Source organism: Nycticebus coucang, chromosome 18, assembly GCF_027406575.1.
Source record: "Nycticebus coucang isolate mNycCou1 chromosome 18, mNycCou1.pri, whole genome shotgun sequence".
Lineage (NCBI taxonomy): Eukaryota > Metazoa > Chordata > Mammalia > Primates > Lorisidae > Nycticebus > Nycticebus coucang.
Window position 1 is genome coordinate 74,335,904 of NC_069797.1, and position 27,676 is coordinate 74,363,579.

At 47.1% G+C, this 27,676-nt stretch overlaps 2 protein-coding genes across 4 annotated transcripts in view; one reads left to right on the forward strand and one right to left on the reverse strand.

Annotated features, from left to right (window-relative positions):
* Positions 1–16,139: 16,139 nt before the first annotated feature.
* On the reverse strand, positions 16,140–18,089 carry LOC128570434 (histone H3.3A). Its single transcript, XM_053569575.1, has 4 exons — positions 17,819–18,089; positions 17,174–17,311; positions 16,941–17,094; positions 16,140–16,850 (listed from the first exon to the last, which is right to left on the reverse strand). The coding sequence occupies exons 2-4, from the start codon at positions 17,299–17,301 to the stop codon at positions 16,722–16,724; spliced, it is 411 nt and encodes a 136-aa protein (XP_053425550.1). The 5' UTR covers positions 17,302–17,311; positions 17,819–18,089; the 3' UTR covers positions 16,140–16,721.
* Positions 18,090–21,192: 3,103 nt separating this feature from the next.
* Positions 21,193–27,676, forward strand: part of UNK (unk zinc finger) — a 55,523-nt gene continuing 49,039 nt past the window's right edge. For 2 of the 3 annotated variants that reach the window (XM_053569547.1, XM_053569548.1), the window contains exon 1: positions 21,193–22,822. In XM_053569547.1, the coding sequence (XP_053425522.1) occupies positions 22,719–22,822 (104 nt within the window). In that variant the 5' untranslated portion in view covers positions 21,193–22,718. The remainder of the gene's footprint in view (positions 22,823–27,676) is intronic. The other variant, XM_053569546.1, reaches the window with a different exon arrangement.

The following is a 27,676-nucleotide window of genomic DNA, read 5'->3' on the forward strand; positions in this document are numbered from 1 at the left end:
TAAGTAGGGTGGCGCCTGTGGCTCAAAGGAGTAGGGCACCGGCCCCATATACCAGAGGTGGCGGGTTCAAACCTGGCCCGGGCCAAAAACTGCAAAATAAATAAATAAATAGCTCCAGGTTCGGCACCCTTAGCACAGTGGTTATGGCACGGGTTCAAAAGCTAAACAACAATGACAACTGCAACAAAAAATAGCCTGGCATTGGGGCAGGCACCTGTAGTCCCAGATACTTGGGAAGCTGAAGGAGGAGAATTGCTTAAGCCTAAGAGTTTCAGGTTGCTGTGAACTGTGACGCCATGGCACTCTACCAAGGGCCACATACTGAGACACTGTCTCAAAAAAAAAGAAAGAAAAAGAAATAGCTCCAGGCAATGGCCAGCAGTGGGCCCAGTCCTTCCTCCAAGGACCAGTCACAACCACCACAGCAGGTTGTGCTGTTGGCCCCAGGAGCCTCAGTCTCACACGCCCAGACTCAGAAACTCCTTTTTTGTTTGCCTGCATTCTAAACATTTGAGCTGGCCCCAACCTCTGCCTAGATGAGCAACCACAGCTGCCCATCCCATACCTAGGAAAGCTTGGAACAGAAAGGAAGAGAAGTAGCCTGTCCAGGGGCAGTGGCTCATGCCTGTAATCCCAGCACTCTGGGAGGTGGAGGCAGGTGGATTGCCTGAGCTCAGGAGTTTGAGATCAGCCTGATCCAGGGAGACCTCTTCTTTAAAAATAAGTAGGCATTGTGGAGGGCGCCTGTAATCCCAGCTACTTGGGAAGCTGAGACAGGAGAATCGCTTAAGCCCAGGAGCTTGAGTGTGAGCTCTGACAACGTAGCACTCTACCAAGGATGACAAAGTAAGACTCTGTAGGAAAGAAAAGTACCCTGCCTGAGGTTAAGGTGGAGCTGTGGGGTGGGGCTGTATGGAGAGTTGTGGCTGAGGCTGTAGCTTGGAGGCAGGGTGGCTCACAACTTTAATTCCAGCACTTCGTGAGGTGGAGGTGGGAGGATCACCCGAGGCCAAAAGTTTAAGACCAGCCTTGGCAATGTAGCAAGATTCCATCTCTAGTCCAAGTATGATGGCTCCCACCTGTAATTCTAGTACTCTGGGATTGCTTGAGCTCATGAGTTGTCGGTCTAAAGAAAAGCAAGACCCCATCTCTGCTAAAAATAGAAAAATTAGCCTGGTTTTGTTGGAGGTTCCTGTAGTCCCACCTACTTGGGAGGCTGAGGCAAGAGGATTGATCACTTGAGCCCAGGAGTTTGAAGTTGCAATAGATTATTATGATGCCACTGTAAACTCTAGCCAGGACACAGAGTGAGACTGTCTCAAAAATAAAAGTTATTAGGCTGGGCATGGTGGCTCACGCCCCTGAGCCAGAGCAAGACATCCTCTCTAAAAATAGCTGGGTATTGTGGTGCTGTCATCCCAGCTACTTGGGAGGCTGAGGCGAGAGAATTTCTTGAGCCCAAGAGTTAGAGGTCGCTGTGAACTATGATGGTACAGCACTCTACCAGGGGCAACAAAGTGAGACTCTGTCTCAAAAAAAATAAAAATATCGGCGGTGCCTGTGGCTCAGTGAGTAGGGTGCCGGCCCCATATGCCGAGGGTGGCGGGTTCAAACCCAGCCCCGGCCAAACTGCAATAAAAAAATAGCCAGGCGTTGTGGCGGGCGCCTGTAGTCCCAGCTGCTTGGGAGGCTGAGGCAAGAGAATCGCGGAAGCCCAAGAGTTAGAGGTTGCTGTGAGCCACGTGATGCCACGGCACTCTACCCGAGGGCGGTACAGCGAGACTCTGTCTCTACAAAAAAAAAAAAATAATAATAAAAAAAAATAATAATAAAAATATGGCTTGGCGCCTGTAGCTCAAGCGGCTAAATCGCCAGCCACATACACCAGAGCTGACAGATTTGAATCCAGCCCAGGCCTACCAAACAGCAATGACAACTACAACCAAAAAAATAGCTGGGTGTTAAGGCTGAGGCAAGAGAATCGCTTAAGCCCAGGAGTTGGAGGTTGCTGTGAGCTGTGTGAGGCCACGGCACTCTGCAGAGGGCCATAAAGTGAGACTCTGTCTCTAAAAAAAAAAAAAAAAAAATAGCTGGGTGTTATGGCGGGCACCCATAACAGCTTGAGCCTCTGTCTCAAAAAAATAATAATAATAAATAAATAAAAATAAAATAAAATAAAGTTTATTTTGGGCGGTGCCTGTGGCTCAACAGAGTAGGGTGCCAGCCCCATATACCAGGGGTGGTGGGTTCAAACCCAGCCCCGGCAAAATAATAATAAATAAATAAATAAAGGTTATTTTATGACCTAGCATTTTCTTTTTTTTTTTGAGACAGTCGCACTTTGTCACCCGTGGTAGGGTGCTGTGGCATCACAGCTCACAGCAACCTCCAGCTCTTGGGCTTAGGCGATTCTCTTGCCTCAGCCTCCCAAGTAGCTGGGACTACAGGCGCCCACCACAACACCTGGCTATTTTTTTTTTTTTTTTTTGTGGTTTTTGGCTGGGGCTAGGTTTGAACCTGCCACCTCCGGCATATGGGACCAGCGCCCTACTCCTTGAGCCACAGGGGCCGCCCGACCTGGCTATTTTTTTGTTGCAGTTTGGCTGGGACTGGGTTTGAACCTGCCACCCTTGGATTATGGGGCTGGCGCCCTACTCACTGAGCAACAGGCCCCGACCATGACCTAGCATTTTCATTTCTAGGTATATACTGTACTCAAAAGAATTGAAAACATAGGTCCACACAAAACTTTGTATAGCAGCACTGTTCACATTATCCAAAAGACGGGAACAACCCAAATATCCATCAAGGAAAGGTGTGATGATTCCCAGCTCATGATTCCCATATCCCTTGTTATGGTCTTTTTTCTTTTTTCTTTTCTTTTTTTTTTGCAGTTTTGGCCAGGGCCGGGCTTGAACCCGCTATCCCTAGTATATGGAGCCCCAGCTACTCGGGAGGCTGAGGCAAGAGAATCGCTTAAGCCCAGGAACTGGAGGTTGCTGTGAGCTGTGTAATGCCACAGCATTCTACTGAGGGCAATAAAGTGAGTCTCTTGTCTGTACAAAAAAAATAGCCAGGCATCGTGGCGGGCGCCTATAGTCCCAGCTACTTGGGAGGCTAAGGCAAGAGGATCACTTGAACCCAAGAGTTTGAGGTTGCCGTGAGCTATGACACCATGACGCCTTGGCACTCTACTGAAGGTGAAAAAGTGAGACTCCATCTCAAAAAAAAAAAAAAAGTAAGATTAATCAAAAATTCTTTTTTTTTTTTTTTTTTTTTGTAGAGACAGAGTCTCACTGTACCGCCCTCAGGTAGAGTGCCGTGACGTCACACAGCTCACAGCAACCTCTAACTCTTGGGCTTCCACGATTCTCCTGCCTCAGCCTCCCAAGCAGCTGGGACTACAGGCGCCCACCACAACGCCCGGCTATTTTTTTGTTGCAGTTAGCCAGGGCCGAGTTTGAACACGCCACCCTCGGTATATCGGGCCGGCGCCCTACTCACTGAGCCACAGGCGCCACCCTAATCAAAATTTTTCAAAATTGCATGGTTTCAAAGGCAATTCCTATATTTCATCTGGTGGCCCGCTCTTATGAGCACACTTTGGTAAAGCACTTTTTGGCAGAGTAAAAACAAAACAAGCTGTACAGTGAGTGGCCCTTGACCTGGATAGAATGGAATTAAACTCATAAACCATGTCTCCCTACAAGGACCCATTTTATTGGGGCCAAGGTGAGCAGCAAGGCAGCCCCTTCTCCCCACATCTTATACTTGCCTCCTTTGCCATTAGTCCGGATCCCTAATCCCTGCTCTTACTATGCTGTGATCTCAGGCAAATGACCTCTCTGACCCTCATATTCTCATCTGTAAAAGGAGGCTAGTGTATCTTTCTCAACAGCCCGGTAGAAAAGGAACTGAATGAAATAATCTTCAGAAAGTGCCCAGGCCAGCACCTGGTATTTAATGAACACAGAATAAATATTTGCTACTGTTATCAGTTGTCCATTAATTCAACAGGCATTATTAGACTCTCCTGTGTGCAACAGGTCAGAAAGATAAAAAGCCTCTCTCTCTCTCTCCCCTCCTCTCTCTCCTCTCTCTGTGTCTCTCTCAGTCTCTCCCCCCACTTTCCTCTCTCTCTTTTCTCCCCCATCTCTCTCTTCTTTTCTCTCCTCCTTAGTGCTGCTCTGCAGCATCTCTTCCTCGCCAATAAAAACCTTTAAAAAAAGATAGCCAGGCGTTGTGGCAGGCGCCTGTAGTCCCAGCTACTTGGGAGGCTGAGTCAAGAGAATCGCCTAAGCCCAAGGATTTGGAGGTTGCTGTGAGCTGTGTGACACCATGGCACTCTACCGAGGGCGATAAGGTGAGACTCTGTCTCTACAAAAAAAAGATAAAAAGCCTCAGGCTCTCATGGTCTGTTTGGAAGGCAGACATTGCCACAAATCCAATCCTCCGACTGAGATAAAGTCTCCGAGGAGTAGAGCTTTTTTTTTTTTTTTTTTTGGTCAGGGCTGGGTTTGAACCCACCACCTCTGGTATATGGGGCTGGCACCCTACTCCTTGAGCCACAGGCACCGCCCAGAGTAGAGCTTTTCGAATAAGGGAGGAGAGGAGGATTTGAAACCCATACCCTTATTTTTATTTCTTTTTAATTTTAATTGAAAACATACTCATTTGACCTACTTTATACTTTATATTGCTTCAGTTTTTCTCAGGGAAATTTGATTCGGTCTAAGGGAATGCGTATGCGTGTCCACTTGTTCAAGATGGACTCTGAAACATTGATTTTATTTGGGTGATGTGTTTACTCTCTTTTTTGAATCCTGTCTAGTGTGTTACCTGAAAATTTTTACAAGGAAGTCTACTTTGACCTTTTCCCTCATTTTTGCACCAGATGTCACAGGGCTGGTGGCGGGGGTGGCACTTGGATGGGACAGTGCACTCTAAGGTCTGTTTGTTGCTGCCCAGCCAGGTTCATTTGCTCACTGCCCAAGAGGAAGCCAATTCCCAGAGACGGCAAGGTTTACAGCAGAGAAAAGAGTTTATTCCCACACCACTAAGCAGGAGGGGAGAAATTTCTCAAATCCATCCCCAAGAACTGGGGAGACAGATTTTTTAATTTTTTCTTTCTTTTTTAAAGATAGAGTCTCACCTCGTCACTCTCGGTAAAGTGCTTGGCGTCACAGCAACCTCCAGCTCTTGGGCTTAGGTGATTCTCTTGCCTCAGTCTCCTGAGTAGCTGGGACTACAGGCGCCTGCCACAACGCCCGGCTATTTTTTTGTTGCAACTTGGCTGGGGCCAGGTTTGAACCCGCCACTCTCAGGATATGGGGCCAGCGCCCTACTTACTGAGGCACAGGAGCTGCCCGGGGAGAGACAGATTTTTGATTATTATTATTTTTTTTTTTGCAGTTTTTGGCCGGGGCTGAGTTTGAACCCACCACCTCTGGCATATGGGGCCAGTGCCCTACTCCTTTGAGCCACAGGCACCGCCTGAGAGACAGATTTTTTTTTTTTTTTTTTTTGCTTGGCCTTGGGGGAGATTCCAATCCTTTATTGCTCTGGCACATGTCAATTATTACATAAAAGGTCAAATGCAATGTTAAATCCAAAGCCTCAGAGGAAAAAAAGTGTTCAGTTCCCAAAAGAACAGTGATAGCTTAACAATGTAAATTTTCATCTAGAGTATATCGGCGGCATTAAATTAGTACTGCTGAAACAATACACTGAGGATTTACAGTAACAACTGGAAGTTCCTTCTAATGTACATATAAATAGAATCATGGAAGCTTTTTTATATTACCTGTTTTTATGGCCTTATAGAACAAATGAACCAAATGAAAACTGAACCCCCATTCCACATCATATCCTTTATTTCTAGACAAAGATACATAATCTATTCTTATTTTCTCAGTAGTTTTTAGTGTCCGTATTTCTTAAGCCACATTCAAGGAAATCACATTTTTGCTAATTTTGGATGTTGCCACTCTTCCTCTTGTACATGAAACTCCAGGAGCCTTAATACTGGCATCCATCATCTAGTCAAACCCTTCACTTGTTCTTCAAACCAATCGATTTGGGTTCTCAACATTTTCTGTGTTAATCAAAGGAGGTGTGGAATTAGTAGATTCGATGAAGACCTGTTTTTTCCTTGCCACACTGGACTTCTAGATGCCGTTTGGATTGGATTTAGAAGATGGGGAAGTACAGATGTTTGTTGGCCTGAGTCTCTTTTTTTTGTAGAGACAGAGTCTCACTTTATGGCCCTCGGTAGAGTGCCGTGGCCTCACACAGCTCACAGCAACCTCCAACTCCTGGGCTTAAGCGATTCTCTTGCCTCAGCCTCCCGAGTAGCTGGGACTACAGGCGCCCGCCACAACGCCCAGCTATTTTTTGGTTGCAGTTCAGCCGGGGCCGGGTTTGCGCCCAGCTATTTTTTGGTTGCAGTTCAGCCGGGGCCGGGTTTGAACCCACCACCCTCGGTATATGGGGCCGGCGCCTTACCGACTGAGCCACAGGCGCCGCCCCGTGGCCTGAGTCTCTTAAAAGCAGAGAAGTAGTAGAGATAGCGAGACCATGAGGAGACCGGCTGTGGACTGCAGGGCACTGCCACCTGCCTTGGTGGCATTAGCTGGATTTGCGGCAACCAAGGTACCCTGGGAGGAGTTACTTGGAATTGTTAAGGTTGTTTGATTTGAATAAATCTGTGTGGGTAGGAGCAGTGCCAGGAGCAGCAGCCCCAGCCCAAGCCTGGCCACCATCGCTCTGCCCATGTCCCCTCCGTCGGTGTGCGGCACGTCTCTCAGGATGCTGGCTGCGTGGAGAACCGCTGGCTCCGCGCAGGGGCAGGCAAGGTCGAGAGACAGATTATTAAAGACAGTTTTGGTGGGCAGGGGATGAAGTAATCAGGGTCTGCTAATTGGCTGTTTTGGGGGTGGAACCATTAGTTGCTTGCATGAGCCAGGTGTCTGGGTGGGTCAGCCAATCAACTAGAAGGCAGGTACTTGGGTGGGGGTGTTTAAGACCAGTTGAGTAAGTTCCTTGGTCTGGGTGTATCAGTCAATCCATTGGTATGTAAGACCTGGAAGGTAGGCCGGGGGTGCAGTGGTTCACGCCTATAATCCTAGCAACTGGGAGGCCAAGGTGGGTGGATAGCTTGAGCTCACAGGTTCAAGACCAGCCTGAGCAAAAAAACGACACCCTGTCTCTACTAAAAATAGAAAAACTGAGGCAAGAAGATTGCTTAAGCCCAAGAGTTGGAGATTGCTGTGAGCTATGACAGCAAAGCACTCTAGCCAGGGCAATAGCTTGAGACTGTCTCAAAACAAACAAACAAACAAAAGACCTGGAAAAAAATTAAAAAACAACAAAGAATAACAACAACAACAACAACAAAAAAGACTCAGAAGATACCTCAAAAACTACCCCTAGACCCTCAATTAATCCCCAACAATAAAAATAATAATTGGGCGGCGCCTGTGGCTCAGTGAGTAGGGCGCCAGCCCCATATGCCAAGGGTGGCGGGTTCAAACCCAGCCCCGGCCAAACTTCAACCAAAAAAAAAAAAAAATAGCCGGGCGTTGTGGCGGGTGCCTGTAGTCCCAGCTGCTCGGGAGGCTGAGGCAAGAGAATCACGTAAGCCCAAGAGTTAAGAGGTTGCTGTGAGCCGTGTGACGCCATGGCACTCTACCCGAGGGCCATAAAGTGAGACTCTGTCTCAAAAAAAAAAAAAATAAATAAATAAAAGTTAATCTTTACAACTGGCCAGGCACAGTGGCTCATGCCTGTAATCCTAGCACTCTGGGAGGCAGAGGCAGGTAGATCTCCTGAGCTCATGAGTTCAAGACCAGCCTGAGCAAGAGCAAGACCCTGTCTCTACTAAAAAATATAAGAAAACCAGCCAGGTGTTGTGGGGCACCTGTAGGTTCAGCTACTCCGAAGGTTGAGGGAAGAGGATCGCTTGAGCCCAAGAGTTTGAGCTTGCTGAGGTGTCACCTTGCCAGGATGACAGAATGAGACTCTGTCTCAAAAGAAAAAAATATCTTTATAATTGCCAGCTGAGCAGAAATTATAGAGAAGTAAACAAAAAGGCGGTGATTATTATCAAACAATGGAGGGGACTGTGGCTGATTATTATCATTACCTTATTTCATTTATTTTTTTATTTTTATTTTTGCAGTTTTTGGCTGGGGCTGGGTTTGAACCCACCACCTCTGGCATATGGGGCCCGCGCCCTACCCCTTTGAGCCACAGGCGCAGCCCTATTTATTTATTATTAGTTTGAGACACAGGCTCACTTTGTCGCCCTGTAGCATCATAGCTCACAGCAACCTCAGACTCTTAGGCTGAAGCAATTCTCTTGCCTCAACCTCCCAAGTAGCTGGGAAGACAGGTGCCCACCACAATGCCCAGCTATTTTCATTTATTTTATTTTCATTTATTTTATTTTATTTTTTGAGACAGAGCCTCAATTTGTCATCCTGGGTAGAATGCCGTGGCATCACAGCTCACAGCAACCTCCAACTCCTGGGCTTAAGCAATTCTTTTGCCTCAGCCTCCCAAGTAGCTGGGAAGACAGGTGCCCACCACAATGCCCAGCTATTTTCTTTTCTTTTCTTTTATTTTTTGAGACAGAGCCTCAATTTGTCATCCTGGGTAGAATGCCGTGGCATCACAGCTCACAGCAACCTCCAACTCCTGGGCTTAAGCAATTCTTTTGCCTCAGCCTCCCAAGTAGCTGGGATTACAGACGCTCACCACAATGCCCATCTATTTTTTTTGGTTGTAGTTGTCATTGCTGTTTGGCAGGCCCAGGCTGGATTTGAACCTGCCAGCTCTGGTGTATGTGGCTGGTGCCTTAGCTGCTTGAGCTATGGGCACCGAGCCAACCAGCTATTTTTAGAGATGGGGTCTCACTCTACCTCAGGCTGGTCTCAAACTCATGAGCTTAGGCAATCCACCTGCCTTGGCCTCTCAGAGTGCTAGGATTATGGTTGTGAGCCACCACGCCCGGCCTCGTTATTATTAATTTTATTACTATTATTTTTGAGACAGAGCCTCACTCTGCTGCCCTGGGTAGAGTGCCATAGCATCATAGCTTATAGCAACCTCAAACATTTGGATTCAAGCAATCTTCCTACCTTAGCCTCCTGAGTAGCTGGTACTAAAGGCACCCACCATGATGCCTGGTGGGTTTTTTTTTTTTCTACAATCCACCTGCCTTATCTTCTCAGAGTGCTAGGATTACAGACCTGAGCCAGTACACCCAGCCTTTTTTTTTTCTGTTTTTTGAGATGGGGTCTTGCTCAGGCTAAATACTTTATTTCCAAAGTCACCCCTAGAACTTACTATATCCAAACCTTGCAGATTATTTAATTAAATCCTTACAAGCATCCTGGGTAGGCACTGTCATTATTACCTTTTTTTTTTTTTTTTTTGAGACAGTCTCACCTTATCGCCCTCGGTAGAGTGCTGTGGCGTCACAGCTCACAGCAACCTCCAGTTCTTAGGCTTAGGTGATTCTCTTGCCTCAGCCTCCCGAATAGCTGGGACTACAGGTGCCCGCTACAACGCTCAGTTATTTTTCCGCTGCAGTTCAGCCAGGGCCAGGTTTGAACCCGCCACCCTTGTTATATGGGGCCAGCACCCCACTTGCTGAGCCACAGGCTCCACTCCTATTCCCATTTTTCTTTTTCTTTTCGTAGAAACAGAGTCTCACTTTATAGCCCTTGGTAGAGTGTTGTGTCGTCACACAGCTCACAGCAACCTCCAACTCCTGGGCTTAGGCGATTCTCTTGCCTCAGCCTCCCGAGTAGCTGGGACTACAGGCGCCCGCCACAATGCCCAGCTATTTTTTGTTGCAATTTGGCCAGGGCTGGGTTTGAACCTGCCACCCTCACCTTACCACCTGAGCCACAGGCGCTGCCCTCATTATTCCCATTTTACAGATGAAGAAAAGAGGCAGTTAAGGAATTCATATGAGTGGGAGAACTGGGCCTTGGAACTTGCATCTGTCCAATCCTGAGCCCTTTTCGGCAGCCACTATCCTATCCCCATGAGTGCCCTGTACTGCTACAGCCTCTGGTTTACTAGGCACTACTTACAAAACCCTCAAAATCTGAAGCTCAGCCTCTTTTTTTTGTTTTGTAGAGACAGAGTCTCACACTGTACTGCCCTCAGTAGAGTGTCGTGGCGTCACACGGCTCACAGCAACCTCTAACTCTTGGGCTTACGCGATTCTCTTGCCTCAGCCTCCCGAGCAGCTGGGCCTACAGGTGCCCGCCACAACGCCCGGCTATTTTTCTGTTGCAGTTTGGCTGGGGCTGGGTTTGAACCCGCCACCCTTGGCATATGGGGCTGGCGCCCTACTCACTGAGCCACAGGCGCCGCCCTGAAGCTCAGCCTCTTAATGAGGGACAGGAAGAGCAGCTGCTCTCCCAGACCGTTGGAGCCCCAGGTCCTTCGTGGAACGTTCTGTTTGGAAGGCAAATCTGTAATTAAAGATCTTGAGAACCAGACTGATTCTTTGCTGCCTGTTCAAGAAGCAGATGTAGTCTGCTGTGCTGGGGACTGCTGGGACATTTGCTTTGGTCAGGAAACCGGCCTGGAACCTCTGCTGTGTGCCAGGCATGACTCCAGGGTGAGCAAGACTTAGTCCCTCCTTTGGAGCAAATTTCTTGTCCCTTCTTGGCCTCAGATGCCCCTGCTCAGAAAAACCAGCTGTAGACCTTGTCTTTGGTGTCCCTCCTCTATCCCTGAGGTTCCTGCCCTTTTGGCTGATGACCAACCTACCAGGGAGCAAGTCCAGACTTACAAGATGCAGCTATAGCTCAGGGCTGTGGCAGTCTTTTCTTGAGTTTCTCATTGTCTAGACAGCTGTTGGCTGGCACTGCAGCTTCCCTGGCCCCAGGCCACTGGCGGTAGGCAGGCCTGAACCCCATCCTGCCCCCTCTGCATCCCTTTGGCGCAGTGCTAGGCAGTGAGGAGCTTACAGAAAAGTGTGTCCAACATCAGAGGTGGGAAGGAAGTTGAGGTTAATGAGCCCAAGTACCTCTTCTAAGGGGAAATGCTCAGTCCCTCACATACTCCTCAACAAAAGACCACCTGCCCTAAGCCTGCAGTCCAACTGCCTTTCCTTCCCAAAGCACCCTTGTTGCTGGTACTGGGAGTGTCTGAGAGGGTTTTCTTCCTTTCTGGACACTCTTTTTTTTTTTTTTTAGAGACAGAGTCTCACTTTATCACCCTCGGTAGACTGCTGTGGTGTCACAGCTCACAGCAACCTCCAACTCTTGGGTTTAAGCGATTCTCTTGTCTCAGCCTACCGAGTAGCTGGGACTATAGGCGCCTGCCAGAACGGCCAGCTATTTTTTTGTTGCACTTTGGCTGGGGCCGGTCTCAAACCTGCCACCCTTAGGTATATGGGGCCAGCACCCTACCCACTGAGCCACAGGCACTGCCCCTCTCTGGGCACTCTTTTTTTTTTTTTTTTTGTACTAAAGGTCTTTATTGGTGAGGGGGGGATGTAGCAGGACAACACCAAGGAGGAGTGAGGAAAGAAAGAGAGAGAGGGGAGAAAAGAGAGAGAGAGGAAGGGGGGTGGAGAGAGAGACCAAGAGAGACGGAGAGAAGAAAGAGGGGAGAGAGCCTCTGGGCATTCTTGATTCCACTATGTATGTTCCCAGATCTGGAGCTTCCTGAGCTGGAGCCAGTGAGAAGGTCCCAGATTGGCTGACCATTTTCCTCCCTCTGCACCTCTTTGCAGATTATGTGTGGCTATATAGTTTCTCCAGGAGCCACGGCCTCACTGAAGATCCCTCCCCTCACCTACACAGGAGAAGATAACTGCAGAATCTGTTTCCTGCTGGGGGAAGGAGATGGGGAGGATGGGGTGGTGTGGCTAGCCCTCTGATCAGCTAGGAGGCGCTGCTCTTAGGTGTGCCTGACCTACAAGACTGGCAACCAGGGCAGGGGCCTGGCCCTTCCCTTCCTCTAGGGCTGCCTTTGGGAAGGCAGCTGTGGCTCCAGAAGCCAGGCCCAGTCAGATGGAGTGGCCCACACTCATGATATCCTTAAGATCGGGGCATCTCCCTGAGTAATGCCCAAGGCGGCAGGTAGGTGCACCATAGATGAGAGGAAAAGAGATGGATAAGGGCCTGGCAAGGTGCAGCCAGCTCAGCTGCAGTAGGGCTGATCAGTGCAGGGGTGGGGCTGAGGGAAGTGGGCTGTAATTCCTTTGCTATGGTTACTGAAATGTTCCCACCCCTAAGGATGGAAAAACTGGGTTGTCCAGAACACCAAGGTAGAGGATGAAGGTTCTCATGCCCAGTGGAACACAGCGCCCTCAATAAGACATCAGCTGAAGGAGCGAAAACTGGATTGATCACAGGCCTGAGCCTTTTTTTTTTTTCTTTCTTTGAGACAGAGTCTCACTATGTCGCCCTGGGTAGAGGGCTGTGATGTCACAGCTCACAGCAACCTCAAATGCTTGGGCTTAAGGGATTCTCTTGCTTCAGCCTCCCTAGTAGCTGGGACTACAGGCGCCCACCACAACACCTGGCTATTTTTTGTTGTTTAGCAGGCCCGGGCCAGGTTTGAACCTGCCAGCCCTGGTGTATGTGGCCGGCGCCCTGTCCATTGAGCTATGGGTGCTGAGCCAGACCTGAGGCTCTTAATCTGAATTCAGGCCGAGACTATTTGTTTCCTGCTAATTGAACTGCAGACAGCTGCCCATGTTACATGGCCGTTTGCCCCCCCTCCACGTGAATATGATCAGGGGAGAGGGCCTGGTTTCCAACTGCTGCACACACCTCACCAGGCAGGAAGCAGTACTTATAAGGAGAGCTGCAGCAGAGACCACTGTTGGGGAAAGCTGAGGAATGGACCTAGTAAGTGAATGGGGGGCACCCGTAGCTTAGTGGTTAGGGTGCTGGCCACATGCTTCAAGGCTGGTTGGGTTCAAACCTGGCCCAGGCCTGCTAAACAAACAAACAAAAAAAAAAATAGCTGGACGTTGTTAGGCACCTGTAGTCCCAGCTACTTGGGAGGCTTAGGCAAGAGAATCACTTAAGGGTGGCGCCTGTGGCTCAAGGAGTAGGGCACCGGTCCCGTATGCCAGAGGTGGCAGGTTCAAACTTAGCCCCGGCCAAAATCCAAAAAAAAAAAAAAAAAGAGTATCACTTAAGCCCAAGAGTTTGAGATTGCTGTGAGCTGTGACATCACAGTACTCTGAGGGCGACCTAGTGAGATTGTCTCAAAAAAAAAAAAAAAAAAAAAGGCGCTTGTGGCTCAAAGGATTAGGGCGCCAGCCCCATACACTGGAGGTGGCGGGTTCAAACCTGGCCTGGCCAAAACTACAAAAAGAAAAAAATTAAATAATGAATGTGTGGGAAACTAGTTTTTCAGTTCAGTCAACTCAGGCCTGCTTCCCTACACACTGAGACGTTGCCCATGTGGCAGGCAGAGGTCCCTAGATGGGAGAACGCAGCAGAGTGGGGAGGTCTGACTTAGGGGTGTTTTCCTTGCTGGCCTCTCTTGGGCCTTGGGCACGTTCTCCCCTTTGGCTGACAAAGTTCTGAAGTTGTTCTGAAGAACTGAACTAAGCCATCCCCCTTGTCTTAGAGGCCCTAGCCAGCGCCCTTAGGAAGATGGCTGGAAGGCTAGGTTTTCATGCTGAATGAAGTCCCAGGCCAGAAGCTGGACTCACTCTCAGTAAGGAAGCACCTCCTGCCCTCCCTCCACACTTCCCTTTTCTGTTCACCTTTTAAGAGAGTCTCACTTTATCGCCCTAGAGAGCTGACATCACAGCTCACAGCAACCTCCAGTTCCCGTTTAGGCAATTCTCTTGCCTCAGCCTCCCAAGTAGCTGGGACTACAGGTACCCACCACACCTATTTTTTTGCTGCAATTTGGCAGGGGGTGGGTTTGAATCCGGCACCCTGGTTTTATGGGGCCAGGGCCCAACCCTTCCTCTTTCCTACTAGTTACTTGTGGGCCCAAGATCCTAGGCAAAACATCCAGGAACAAAGTGTCCCTATTTACAAAATCAAAGGTGGTATAATTAGAAAACTAGGGGGGGTAAACACTTCAGATCCAGCTCATTTTTCTAAAATCTGTCCTTGTAACAAGGTTCATTAGGTCTCTGCCATACATCACCATGCTATAGATAATGACCATATAATCTGCCATTTAGGACAATTCACATACAATTTTATTAGACAGGTCTTGCTGATGCCCAGACTGCAGGGAAGTGGCTGTTCAGTGTACTGCAAGCAGCCTGAACTTCTGGCCTCCAGTCATCTACCCACCTTAGCTGGACTACAGGTGTGAGCCTCTGAACCTGGCTCAGCAGCACTAGAATATACCAGTTCAATGGGCATAAACTGGCACTGTCCTGGGCAAACTAGTACCATTTTAACAGGGACTTGCTTATTAGGCAATGTGCTCTCCCCTGGCCATGTCGTAAAGCAATGTTTCTTACATACTTCCCCAAACTTTCAAAGGAAAGACATCAAATGAAAACCCATTAACGAAAAAAAAAAAAAAAAAGAAAACCCATTAACGAAAATCTTGTTTAACTTCAAAAACTTTTTATTTGTCTCATCAAGGGCACAGATGGAATCTTCATCAGCTCCAACTTTTGTTTTTCTCCTTACAGACTCTGCTCCATTGCCCTTACCCAGGAATATCCTGTATGGGCAGCTTCCTAGAGCCAAAAAGTATTTTTGCCTTCTGGCTTAAGTGAGCTCTAAGTGTAGAAGCTCAAGCTACACTATTTAAGCAGCAGCTTTTAAGCTGCCTAATAAAATCCAGCAGTCTTCTCTAAATCAGGATGGAAACTGAAAGTTTCAATAGTGTCACTCACTCATCACAGGTAGCAACAAGCTATCACCATGGCAGTTTCTCTGCTTGTACTTCAGACCCTCCAGGTGTGTCATTCAGAAGCACATGGTGATGAAAATCCTCAGAATTGCTAGTGTGCTTGTTACAGACCTGATTATTCATTATATCGTATCACATTATTTGACATGTCATAAAGACAAGTTACCAAGATTGCAAAGACAGCTATTATAGCTCACCTCTCTCCTAAGGCCCTTAAGTTCAAAACTAGTCCAGTATTTTTTAAAAAGCAATTTTTAATAGGGCAAAGTTTTACTTCTACAGCTACTTGCTTCAAACAGGAAATGCTGTGATGACTGGTGGCTCTTACAGCCATGTCTTATGACATTTATATACATTATGCTTAGTAGTGGCCATGGTTACTCAAAACTGGTTTCACACCGCAAAGGAGGCAGACTGACAATGACTTCTCCATCTGTGAGTTTACACACCAATGGGGGGAGAAAAATATTAATGTAACTTAGGCCTACACTGCAAATACAGCAATATAATGGCATTTTTTATAAAGGGCTGTATATATTTTTATAATCGTCTTTGTAAATATAAGGTTTCTTTGTCCACTAGGCAAAACCTGAAATACCATAATCTAAGGTCAAACATTAAAATACAAACAACCTGAAGGCTGTATTAAAAAGCTTTGTACATTCAATTTAGGTTTTTGACACTTAGTTGGATAAACAAGTTTATTCATAAATTTAGTCAACATACATAATTGACCTAAAAGCTTCAATAGAAGGATAAAATTTTAAAACCACTTGGAAGGCCATCTCTGTTAAGTGATTTTCCCAGGACAGTAACCAGATGAAACCTAACCCAACACCATCTTAACCAGCAGTGGTTGAATGAGCTGGAGCTGTGTGCTCCTCCCCCACAGCAAATTTACACTAAGGGTTATAATACAAAATCCACAAGGAAAATAACTTAGGCATCATCTCCTCATGCAGAGGAGCAAAACTCAACCTAGTTATGAGACCAACCACAACACAATGAAAAGCTGCACTAACTAGTTCTTCAGACTATTGAGGAATAACTTGTATTTTATTCTAGAGCCCTTATAAATAAAATCCCCCAATTAGTGTTTGCATCATCAGCTAGAGGGTTAGTTAACACGTGGTAGAATGAGGACTTATGCAAGGTATAATGCGCCTAGCACTTTACTATTATGAAAACAAGTGCAGTCTAGTTAGGAGAAAACCAACTGGACTCTAAATTACACACACCTTTAATGACAGACTTCCCACCACTTGTGAATGTAAAACATTTAATTTAAAAATGTTGACACTACAATATATAAAATAGCTATTATAAATGCACATAGTGTATTCTATAGCTGCCAGGTTTACTTTTTTTTTTTTTTTTTTAAGGAAACTGTAAGTTTACACTGTGGTTAAGACTTGTATATCTTCACCCTTGAAAAAGCCCACATTCTATCACAGTGATGTATGGTCAGACTTAACAGCCCCAATTGTTAAACACTTGGATCAAGTCATAACCAGTTTTATTGCAAAAGGACCCTGTACACATTTATCAATTCTAGTACCTTAATAGCTACCCAACAAGTCATTAACATACAGAAACATGCATCATGAGAAGCAAGAAATATCACCCATCCCTTCTGCATATTAGCAACTTGTCACTCCTGAGCAACAATGCTCACATCACTGAGGTCTGTGAACAGTCACTTTTCGCATTCATCCTGAGTGAAAGATGGAATGACTTAAGTACAAATGCAACATATTATAAACAATTTCTTACAAAAAAAGTCACAAATTAAACCAAAGTATTTTACAGAATTTACTACAAAACACCATAAAAACTGCCTTCACTTAAGCTCTCTCTCCCCGTATCCGGCGAGCCAACTGGATGTCTTTGGGCATGATGGTGACTCTCTTAGCGTGGATGGCACACAGATTAGTATCTTCAAACAAACCCACCAGGTACGCTTCACTAGCCTCCTGTAGAGGACAAGAGTCACACCATTAACTCCTTTCTAGGAGAGCAGCCCACAAGCCCTCCTCCCGCGCCCAAGCCTTTGTCTCCAGTACCTGAAGCGCACCAATGGCCGCACTCTGAAACCTCAAGTCGGTTTTGAAATCCTGGGCGATCTCCCTCACCAACCTCTGGAAAGGCAGCTTCCGAATGAGCAGCTCAGTCGACTTCTGATAACGACGAATCTCTCTGAGCGCCACGGTGCCGGGCCTGAAGCAAGCAGAGCAGAGTGTAAACGGACACCGAGGGCCAGGGCAGAGGCGCGTCATTGTTCCCTCACGTCGCCTACCTGTAGCGATGAGGTTTCTTCACCCCGCCGGTAGAGGGAGCGCTTTTCCTGGCAGCTTTGGTGGCCAGCTGTTTGCGGGGGGCTTTCCCACCAGTGGATTTACGAGCGGTCTGCTTGGTTCGAGCCATTTTCTTTTACCTAAGAAAAACACCCGGAAATAAGGCCGCGCGGCAGTGCGCCTGGCCGCCACCTCACTCACCTCCCAGGGGTATGCGTGCGGGGAACAGGCCCGCGAGTCTGCCCGTCCGCAAAAGCCACCCTCCACCGTGCTCTCCCGCCTCTACGCACCCCACTACGCAGCGGCAGATGGCCAAGGGCCGCCGCCGCCTCCTCCCCCTCCCTTAATGACTCAGGCAGCGAGTCGAGCAGCAGCTCCCCCGGGAGGGGGGGCGCGGGGAGGAGTCACTTCCTTCCCTCGACGGGCGGCGGCCCGACTACCCACAACCCCGCGTTGGGCCTCTGAATCACCACCGGTAACCAGGGGGAGACGCAGTTCCGGCCCGAATCCCCAAGAGAAAACGTCTCCGCCCCACACCCGACGCCAGCGGACTGAGCAGCTCCCACCAGTCGGCTCCTAACGGCCGAAAATCACAACATCAACGGCTGACAGAGCCTAAAATCGCGGTTAGATCCGCCCACGCTTACCCAACGCCGAAGTTTTAGGCCACTTCTCAGAGCGCCGCGCCGGTTCTGGTACCCAATGAAGAGTCGCAGTCGCCGAGCAAAGAAATGATGCTTTCCCAACGACCGACCAAACCGCTCTGCGCTCCAAACCCCCCCGACGCCTCCGTTTTTATACCCACGCTTCACGCTGCGTCTCTGCGTCATAGAGCCCTTATTTGCATACACCAACGACCTTTACTATTGGTGGACGCTTTAGCCGACGCGCTGACATCCCCCGACACAAAGGCCGTGCTTCGGGCCTGGTCCTTGATTGGTGGATATCCAGGCCGCTGATTGGCTGTTAAAGTGGCCTTATGATTGGATGAGTACAAAGAGGAATGGACAAATCAGAGCTTAGCCCTAAGCGGCTCTTCTGATTGGACAAAATGGAGCTATGTTTGGATCCTTCCCTTAGTTCCAAAGCTCTACTATAGAAAGTCAATGCAAATGCATTGCCTTGGTCTCTATTAGTATTTAATAAAGTAAGATAAACAGGAGCCTAACTTTATTTGCATCAAGTTAATGCAAGGCACTAACTTAAGGGCCACATTAATGAAATTTTTGCAAGTATTTTACAATGTTAAAATATGTTCCCTGTATTATTTACTTTTCATAGCATTTCGGTCATTAAATATGTAGTGTGAGAATTATAAGTCAGTAAATAATAAAAAGTGTTTTATATGCACGTACTTTTTTTTTTCTTTTCTTTTCAGAGACAGAGTCTCACCTTGTCGCCCTCAGTAAAGGTTCGTGGCGTCACAGCTCACAGCAATCTCCAGCTCTTGGGCTTAGGCGATTCTCTTGCCTCAGACTCCCGAGTAGCTGGGACTACAGGCGCCCGCCACAACGCCTGGCTATTTTTTGTTGCAGTCTGGCCGTGGCCGAGTTCGAACCGGTCACCCTCGGTATACGGGGCCGGAATCCTACCACTGAGCAACAGGCGCCGCCCAATGCATATACATTTTTTTTGTTTTTTAGAGACAGAGTCTCACTGTACCGCCCTCGGTAGAGTGCCGTGGCGTCACACGGCTCACAGCAACCTCCAACTCCCAGGCCTACGCGATTCTCTTGCCTCAGCCTCCCGAGCAGCTGGGACTACAGGCGCCCACCACAACGCCCGGCTATTTTTTTGTTGTTGTTGTTGCAGTTTGGCCGGGGCTGAGTTTGAACCCGCCACCCTCGGCATATGGGGCCGGCGCCCTACTCACTGAGCCACAGGCGCCGCCCAATGTATATACATTTTTAACCTGAAAGTTCCTTTGGTGGGATGAGGAGGGGTAAGTATTAATAATAGATATTTTTAAAATCTGCAAAAGCAGGATCTGTTAAAAAAAGGAACGTCACGGGCGGCGCCTCAACATAGTTAGGCTCTGTATCAAAAAAAAAATTATATCAGAAAAGAAATAAGCCTACCATAGTATTAGTAAGTCCATAAAGAATAAGTGAAAGATAACTAAATACGTGCCCTTGCCTTAAAAACTATATCCTGGCAAGTATTACTTCTGAAGAATCATGGCAAATGTATAAAAATGCTAATTCCTGCCTTTGTCTAAATAAATGTCTTGGATGGATTGCAATATTCAGCTCTCCAGATGTCTCAAGCATGTAAAATGTGAAAGCAGGCTTAAGATAAGACCAGCCAAGCAAAGCCCAGGAAATTGACATAGAGCCTAGGGCGTCCCTACACCGCTGTTCTGACTCTTGGCATTGAATATTTTATTTTATTTATTTATTTATTCATTTTTAAGACAGTCACACTTGGTCGACCTTGGTAGACTGCTATGACATCATAGTTCACAGCAACCTCAAACTCTTGGGCTCAAGCGATTCTCTTGCTTCAGCCTCCCAAGTAGCTGGGACTACAGGCACCCACCACAATGCCTGGCTATTTTTAGAGAAGAGGTCTCCCTCTTGCTCAGGCTGGTCTCCAACCTGTGAGCTCAGGAAATCCACTCTCCTTGGCCTCTCAGAGGGCTAGGATTAGAGGTATGAGCCACCCCACCTGGCCTTCAAAATTTTTGAGGTAGGGAAAAATGACACTATTTCACTCATGCCAGGCTGAGAATAGAAAGTAAAAGTAAGATGGAGGCTCCTGCTTTGTTCTAAAAACAAGGTAAGAAACATGGGACTGTAAGGTGGCGCCTGTGGCTCAGTGAGTAGGTGCCTGCCCAATATACTGAGGGTGGTGGGTTTGAACCCAGCCCCAGCCAAACTGCAACAAAAAAATAGCCAGGCATTGTAGCCGGAGCCTGTAGTCCCAGCTACTTGGGAGGCTGAGGCAAGAGAATCTCTTAAGCCCAAGAGCTTGAGGTTGCTGTGAGCTGTGACGCCATAGCACTCTACCCAGGGCGACAACTTGAGACTTGTCTCACACACACACACACACACACACACACACAGACTCTGTCACCACACACACACACACACACACACACACAAACACTCCAGGAGAAACAAGGTATACTCCAGGAGAAACAAGGTATAAATTTACATTTATCCATTTGAAGATGATTAGTTGAAACACTTTCTCTTACTTGTAGTCATACAGGTATACTTTTCCTAAATTGATACTGGGAAGGAAAAGCAACAGAAAATGAGGAAGAACTGAAAATGTGTATACAAGGAAAACAATAGTGAATGTGATGCAGCATGTAGGCTACTGTCCTAGTTAGTTCCTGTTCAGCCACCAATTTACTGAGTAACTTTGTGCAAGATTACTTCTCTGGGTTTCAGTTTCCTCTATTGTAAATTAAGCAGTTCGGATGGTATCATCTCCCACTTCTTTCAGTACGCTTACTCTGAAGCTCATGGTATATACATCTATTATTTATTATTTTTTAAAATTTTTTTGGAGACAGTCTCTCTGTTGCTCTCAGTAGAGCGCTATGATGTCACAGCTCACAGCAACCTCAACTCTCGGGCCAAAGCGATTCTCTTGAGTTAGCCTCCCAAGTAGCTGGGACTACAGGTGCCGGCCAGAATGCCTGGCTATTTTCCTGCTGCAGTTGTCATTGTTGTTTAGCTGACCGGGGCAGAGCTGGAACCCTCCCGCCTGGCTGCATGTGGCTGGCACCGAGCCTACATCTATTATTTAAAATCCGGTGCTGTAGGGCGGTACCTGTGGCTCAGTGGGTAGGGCGCCGGCCCCATATACGAGGGTAGTGGGTTCAAACCCAGCCCCAGCAGAGGCCCTGGCCAAACTGCAACAAAAAAATTGGTGGGCGTTGTGGCAGGCGCCTGTAGTCCCAGCTACTCCGGAGGCTGAGGCAAGAGAATCACCTAAGCCCAAGAGCTGGAGGTTGCTGTGAGCTGTGATGTTACAGCACTCTACCAAGGGCAATAAAGTGAGACTCTGTCTTAAAATAAATAAATAAATAAAATCTGGTGCTGTAAACTGTATTTCCTACATCAAATCACACAGGTATTTTGGGAATAACATATTAAGCAATTACTTGGATTTAACCCTAGGATTAAAGCAATACACTTCAACTTTTATTTGTCCTTTTGGAATTTTTCATTTGAAAACGCCCCTAGTGGCTAAACAATTGATGGCCTGTTTAGCAAATGACAATTTCTCAACTTTGTTTACCGCTAATTTAGCTTCTGATGTAAAGTAACTGCGAGCTAAATAATATTAGCATGTGTCACTCTTAAACACTAACAATTTTCCATTAGTCCTATCTTTCACACCTAAGGTCATTCAGAATGCGTGTCTTTAATGAAATAATCATTAGCTAACTAAATCTCATCTAATAAAATGTAAATTTGAAACAATGGATTTGAAATAGATTCAATATGGAAAACAAAGTTACATGAGAATTGTTCGTATATCTGTGAAGACCATTCTAAACCTCGCAGAATCGAATGTCTATGCCTGGGGCAACTAGCTTATTTTATAAAGCAAAGAGCTTTGGCCGGAAGTGAGGAAAGCAAAAGATTTTTTTTCCTACGAAAAATGACTGACGTCCTGATAAGGAAACTGGAGTGGATAATAACTAGCAACCCTTCAAACCCAGGTCCTTCCTGAGGATGCTTCTCAACACCCCTGCAACTTGTCAGTGTACCTCAGAGACTATTCTAGGCGGAGATTAAATTCTTCTTTGGCCCTTAATATACTGGAAACAAGTTGGTGAGGTCAGGTGTCGAGTTGAGAAGGGACCCAAATCGAGGAGTTCCAGGTTTCAGGGCTGGTAAAGGTAAAAGATGCGCCTCAGTAAAGGCACGGGCACAGCAATGTGCAGTGTAGTTCTTTAGCAAAACTTCCTCAAGCATTCAGCAGGCTGACATCATGCCTTAGGTTAGTCCTGCCACAGGGATGAAGAGGAAGTTGGACTCCAGGTGCATGCAGATCAAAGGACCATAGTGAAGAACCGACAATATAGATTCTTAAGCCTTGCTTGAAGGCACTGCTCCAAGAACCGTGCCGGAGCTGTACTAAGTATGGAAGAAAGGTAATTATTACACTGTTGGCAGTGAAATTACACTTGGAACTGTTTAACATAAGTCATTAGGGCCTCTCTAGCTCTGGGGACCTTCTACTTCACGGACTCCAATTTCAAGGAAAAGGTCCTCGGTAAAAAAAGAATACGCACCGGTAAGAACCAGGACTGGACTTCAATTCCCAGAAGCCATCGGTAGCCATCGGCATCCGGGACACCGTCTGTAGGGATCCCTGGGTATTGTGGTCCTATGCTTTGCCAGTAACCCTCTGCCGACGGTAAAATTCCCGCTGAACAGAGGACCACAACTCCCGGCAGCCCTTGCTGCCTTGTGGGGGGTCTTCACGTTCCCGTGGCGCGGCGCAGGCGCACTGGGCCCTCGGCGCGGACCGCGCAGACTGAATAATAAAAGGGGAGCGGCGAAGAGGCAGGAAGACAGGACCATGTCGAAGGGCCCCGGGCCCGGCGGCTCCGCAGCTTCCTCGGCGCCCCCGGCCGCTACCGCTCAGGTGCTGCAGGCACAGCCCGAGAAACCGCAGCACTACACGTACGTAGAGCCCCCTCCCGCCGCGCGCGCACGCCTGACGTCAGCGGGCAGCGTGAGTCACGCGCGCAGGGAGAGCGCGAGGCGGCCTCTTCCTCCCACCCTTCCTCCTCCAGCCCGGCCCAGACCGGTTCCAACCTGCTGGGGCCGGTCCCAACTGCCTTCAGCTGCCTCCAACCTCTGGTTGGGCTGTGGGGCGGGAAACTCGGCCCTGCCGCCGAGTCGGGAAGGCGGGAGCTGGGGATGCGGAGTGCACACTCCTTGCGCCAGGCCTTCGAGGCCTAACTGTTCCTCAGACCATAAAACCACAGTACTAGGCACCGTGGGGGCAGTACGAAGTCCAAGACACGACCCAGCCGGCTCCCGTGCAGGCCAGCCTCAGAACCACGTAGGAAAGATGCTCAGCGTGAAGTCCTGTCACGCGCCTCCACGCAGTGTGCACAGGAGGCCTTTTGTATGCCCCAGGCTCGTAGGTTGTCCACGAGGGCCACTCTTGTTTGAATTCACTTCAACAGTTTGTTTAGATAAACATTTCGGAGGCAGAATCTGGTCCTGAGTGCCCGTGTGTGTCCTCGCGGGCTGTGCAGAACCAGCCTGAGTCAAGAGACCGCAAGGGTGACAGGGGTTCAACTATGTCCCCAGGCCCGGCCGAAATGTGGTATTAGTGGGATTCCCATATATTGACACTACAGGAGTCCAGCAAGATGGAAAATCCTCTTACTGGAAATCTTCGTGTGTCTATGTTTTAGGTCGCTTTCTTTTTGTTTTCTTTCGAGCCACGTTAAGCACTACCAAGGTGCTGTGGAAGAAAAGAGGAATAAGAGGAGGTTCCTCCTGTCATGCAAAATATTGCTTTCCATTTTCCCTGATGCTCTGTGAATGCCTCTCATCCCCGGGGGGCGCCTTAGTGAGGTGCATGTGTAAAAGGAGACCCAACTGCTGGAGGTTTTGGAACAACATCAGCATCCGGGACACCGTCTGTAGGGATCCCTGAACAACTTTTGTATTACGTTGTTCAGTATACCAAGAGCAGGAAGCATCTGTTGGAGTAGAAAGAACTAAAAGTAGACAGAAAGAGCTCTTGTATGTTACTCACGGAAGACTCTGGGAACCTTTTTGATTGGGGATTATAGGTTGTAGGAAATCCATTGGTTTCTTTGTGGGATTCTTTGGTGTTGGCTGAAATCAATTAAGCTTCTTGACTGGAGTGCAATTCAAGTTAACTATAATTTTTCTAATATGGCCATTGCTTTCCTGGTCCTTTCTTCCTGGAATTCTTTCTGCAGTTCTTCCATTTGTTTTGGTGAGATAATCTCACCTTTGAGAACACTGATGAGTTGAATGGTATGGCCACACAGCAGTGTGGTTTTGATTTGCAACTCTGGAAACATCACGTAATTGGAACTTCTTTCTCTGGTCGTTTGGATCGTGGTTTTCAGTAAAATACCAAACATATTTTGAATAGTGAGAGTCTTGGTTTTAGCAACCTGTGTTTCTATGTTTTGTTGTCAGTGGGTATACTATGGAATCTATGTATTAGAAAGGCTTTCAGACTATTTTAGAATTGACAGATGAAGCAAGTGAACAGCTGTGTAATGTCAGTATCTTGAGTCCTTGTCCTCTTGATGCTCATTGTGTTTAAAAATCTGTCTTTCCATTCTTTGGGTAAGTACAGAGTAATGAGGCATGGCTGTTGAGGTGTCTTAGAATCTCTTTAAAATCAACAAGGGTAGACAAAATGCCCATGCTTGATTGGATGATTGGAGGTTGTAGGTGTTCTCTTTCTTCATATGTATGTGTGTTTCAAAAATAGAAATCTGTTGTCTTCCTTGGTAGATTTATTGTCATTCAAAAGCTGTGACAATTTGGAAAACTTCATCCATTTGTCATCCCAGGTGGAAGAAGCATGAGGATGCATATAATGGCACTAGTACACTTGGTGGCTCGGAATTATTATTATTATTATTATTATTATTATTTTAGAGACAGAATCTCACTTTGTCACCCTCGGTAGAGTGCTGTAGCATCACAGCTCACAGCAAGGTCCAGCTCTTGGGCTCAGGGGTCTTCCTCGCTATGTTCAGGCTGGCTTCCCAAAGTGCTAAGATTACAGGCATGATTTTCATTTCAGTATTTGCTATAAAATTTTGAACTGCCCAGCATTTTTTTCATTCTCCCTTGCAGCAAAAATTTCCAGTATTATTCTAATCTGTGTATGGCCGTATCTATCTCATTGATCCCATTGAGACTCCTTTTTTTTTTTTTTTTTTTTTTTTTTGTAGAGACAGAGTCTCACTGTACCGCCCTTGGTAGAGTGCCGTGGCGTCACACGGCTCACAGCAACCTCTAAGTCTTGGGCTTACGTGATTCTCTTGCCTCAGCTTCCCGAGCAGCTGGGACTACAGGCGCCCGCCACAACGCCCGGCTATTTTTTGGTTGCAGTTTGGCCGGGGCTGGGTTTGAACCCGCCACCCTCGGTATATGGGGCCGGCGCCCTACTCACTGAGCCACAGGCACCGCCCCCATTGAGACTCCTTTTGAATATGGGTACTTCTTTTACCTATCAAATAAAATTTTCTTATATGTTAATTAATTAATTTTGTGTATTTTTATACCTCATGTTATTTGAAATTATGTGATCTGCTGTAGTTGTTACAAAGCCCCAGAGAACCCTGTGTTAGAAAGTTCAGGCTCCTGGGCGGTGCCTGTGGCTCAAGGAGTAGGGCGCCGGTCCCATATGCCGGAGGTGGTGGGTTCAAACCTAGCCCCGGCCAAAAACCAAAAAAAAAAAAAAAAAAAGAAAGTTCAGGCTCCTGGTAATGGCAATCTTGCCAGACACCACTGAATCCACTGAAAGCAAAAATTACCTTTCAGTATGGTTCCTTTTCTTACCCTTTATTCTTGTGTTTCAATTAAAGTCCTTAAAGTTTAAACCCTCCTTTTTATAAACCAAAAGGATTATTCGTAACAGTTTGAAGGATGATTATCTTGTTGGTATTTTTTTCTAAACTCTTTTCTTTTTCTTTTTTTTTTTGAGGCAGAGTCTCACTATGTTGCCCTGGGTAGAGTGCTGTGATATCACAGCTCATACCAACCTCAAACTCTTGGGCTTAAGCGATTATCTTGCCTTAGCCTCTCTAGTAGGTAGGAGTACAGGTGCCTGCCACAACGCCCGGCTATTTTTTGTTGAAGTTGTCATTGTTGTTTAGCTGGCCTGGGCCAGGTTTGAACCTGCCAGCCTTGCTGCATATGACTGGCTGGTACCATAACCACTGTGGTACAGGCACCAAACCTAAATTCTTGAATAATCTTCCTTTAAGGGAAACTTTGAAATAATCCTTTCAGCAAATTGGTATAGCACATTCAACTCTTTTAGAAAACTTTTTTGTTTGTTTTGTTGTTATTTATTTATTTTTTTTTCGAGATAGAGCCTCAAGCTGTTGCCCTGGGTAGAGTGCTGTGGCATCACAGCTCACAGCAACATCCAGCTTCTGGGCTCAAGCGATTCTTCTGCCTCCACCTCTCAAGTAGCTGGGACTACAGGCACTCGCCACAACGCTATTTTTTGGTTGCAGCCATCACTGTTGTTTGGCAGGCCTGGGCTGGATTTGAACCCGCCAGCTCAGGTGTATGTGGCTGGCGCCTTAGCTGCTTGAACCACAGGCACCGAGCCCTTTTTAGAAAACTTATGTTAGACTATCCTCTGTTTTATTTTTTTTTTAGAGACAGAGTCTCATTTTGTCGCCCTCGGTAGAGTGATGTGGTGTCATAGCTCACAGCAACCTCCAGCTCTTGGGCTTAGGCTATTCTCTTGCCTCAGCCTCCCTAGCAGCTGGGATTACAGGCGCCCGCCATAGCACCCAGCTATTTTTTTGCTGCAGTTTGGCTGGGTCCGGGTTCGAACCTGCCACCCTCGGTATATGGGCCCTGTGCCCTACTCACTGAGCTACAGGCACCGGCTGACTATCCTCTGTTGTGTAGCTCCAAGTATTTGATTAGCACTGAGTAAAATGGTAATGTATAAATTCATAGCCTTCCAATATAAGAACTGTGTGACCACCATTTTCTAGGTAATTTGTCTTTTCATTTGACAAAGAATGAATCTAGCTTTATTTACAACAGATCGATCTTGTATGTTAGAAGTTTTATAAAAAACATTGAAGAGGGCGGCGCCTGTGGCTCAAAGGGATAGGGCGCCAGCCCCATATGCCAGAGGTGGAGGGTTCAAACCCAGCCCTGGCCAAAAAACGCAAAAAACAAACAAACAAACATTGAAGAATGGGATGTTTTATAGCAGTTAGATCCCAAAATGTATCTACAAATTTAGCTAACTTTTGGCTTTTACTGTTTTATAACAATTATATTATTAAAGTGTATAGTTGAAAGGTCATAAGAAACTACCATCTAAAATATCCACATTTATGAGCTGGGCGAGGTGGCTCACACTTGCAATCCTAGCACTCTGGGAGGCCGAGGCTGGTGGATAGCTTAAGCTCACGACTTCGAGACCAGCCTGAGCAAAAGCGAGACCCTGTCTCTTCTAAAAGTAGGAAAAAAACTGAGGCAAGAGGATCACTTGAGCCCAAGAGTTGGAGGTTGCTGTGAGCTATGATGACATGGCACTCCAGCCAGGGTGACAGCCTGAGACTCTTGTCTCCAAAAATAAAATATCCACATCTCTGACCTTGTTATTTTGACCCCATAAGAAGAAGTATGCCTGAAAGACAGATTATTTTTGCATTCCTTCAGCCGTAATAATTAGAGTTGACTCTCAGACTTCTTAATGCCTTGGTGTTAAAGGAGAACAAAATTCTAGTTTAGTGAAGGTTTGTTGAAGATTTCTGGCCATGGGGTGAT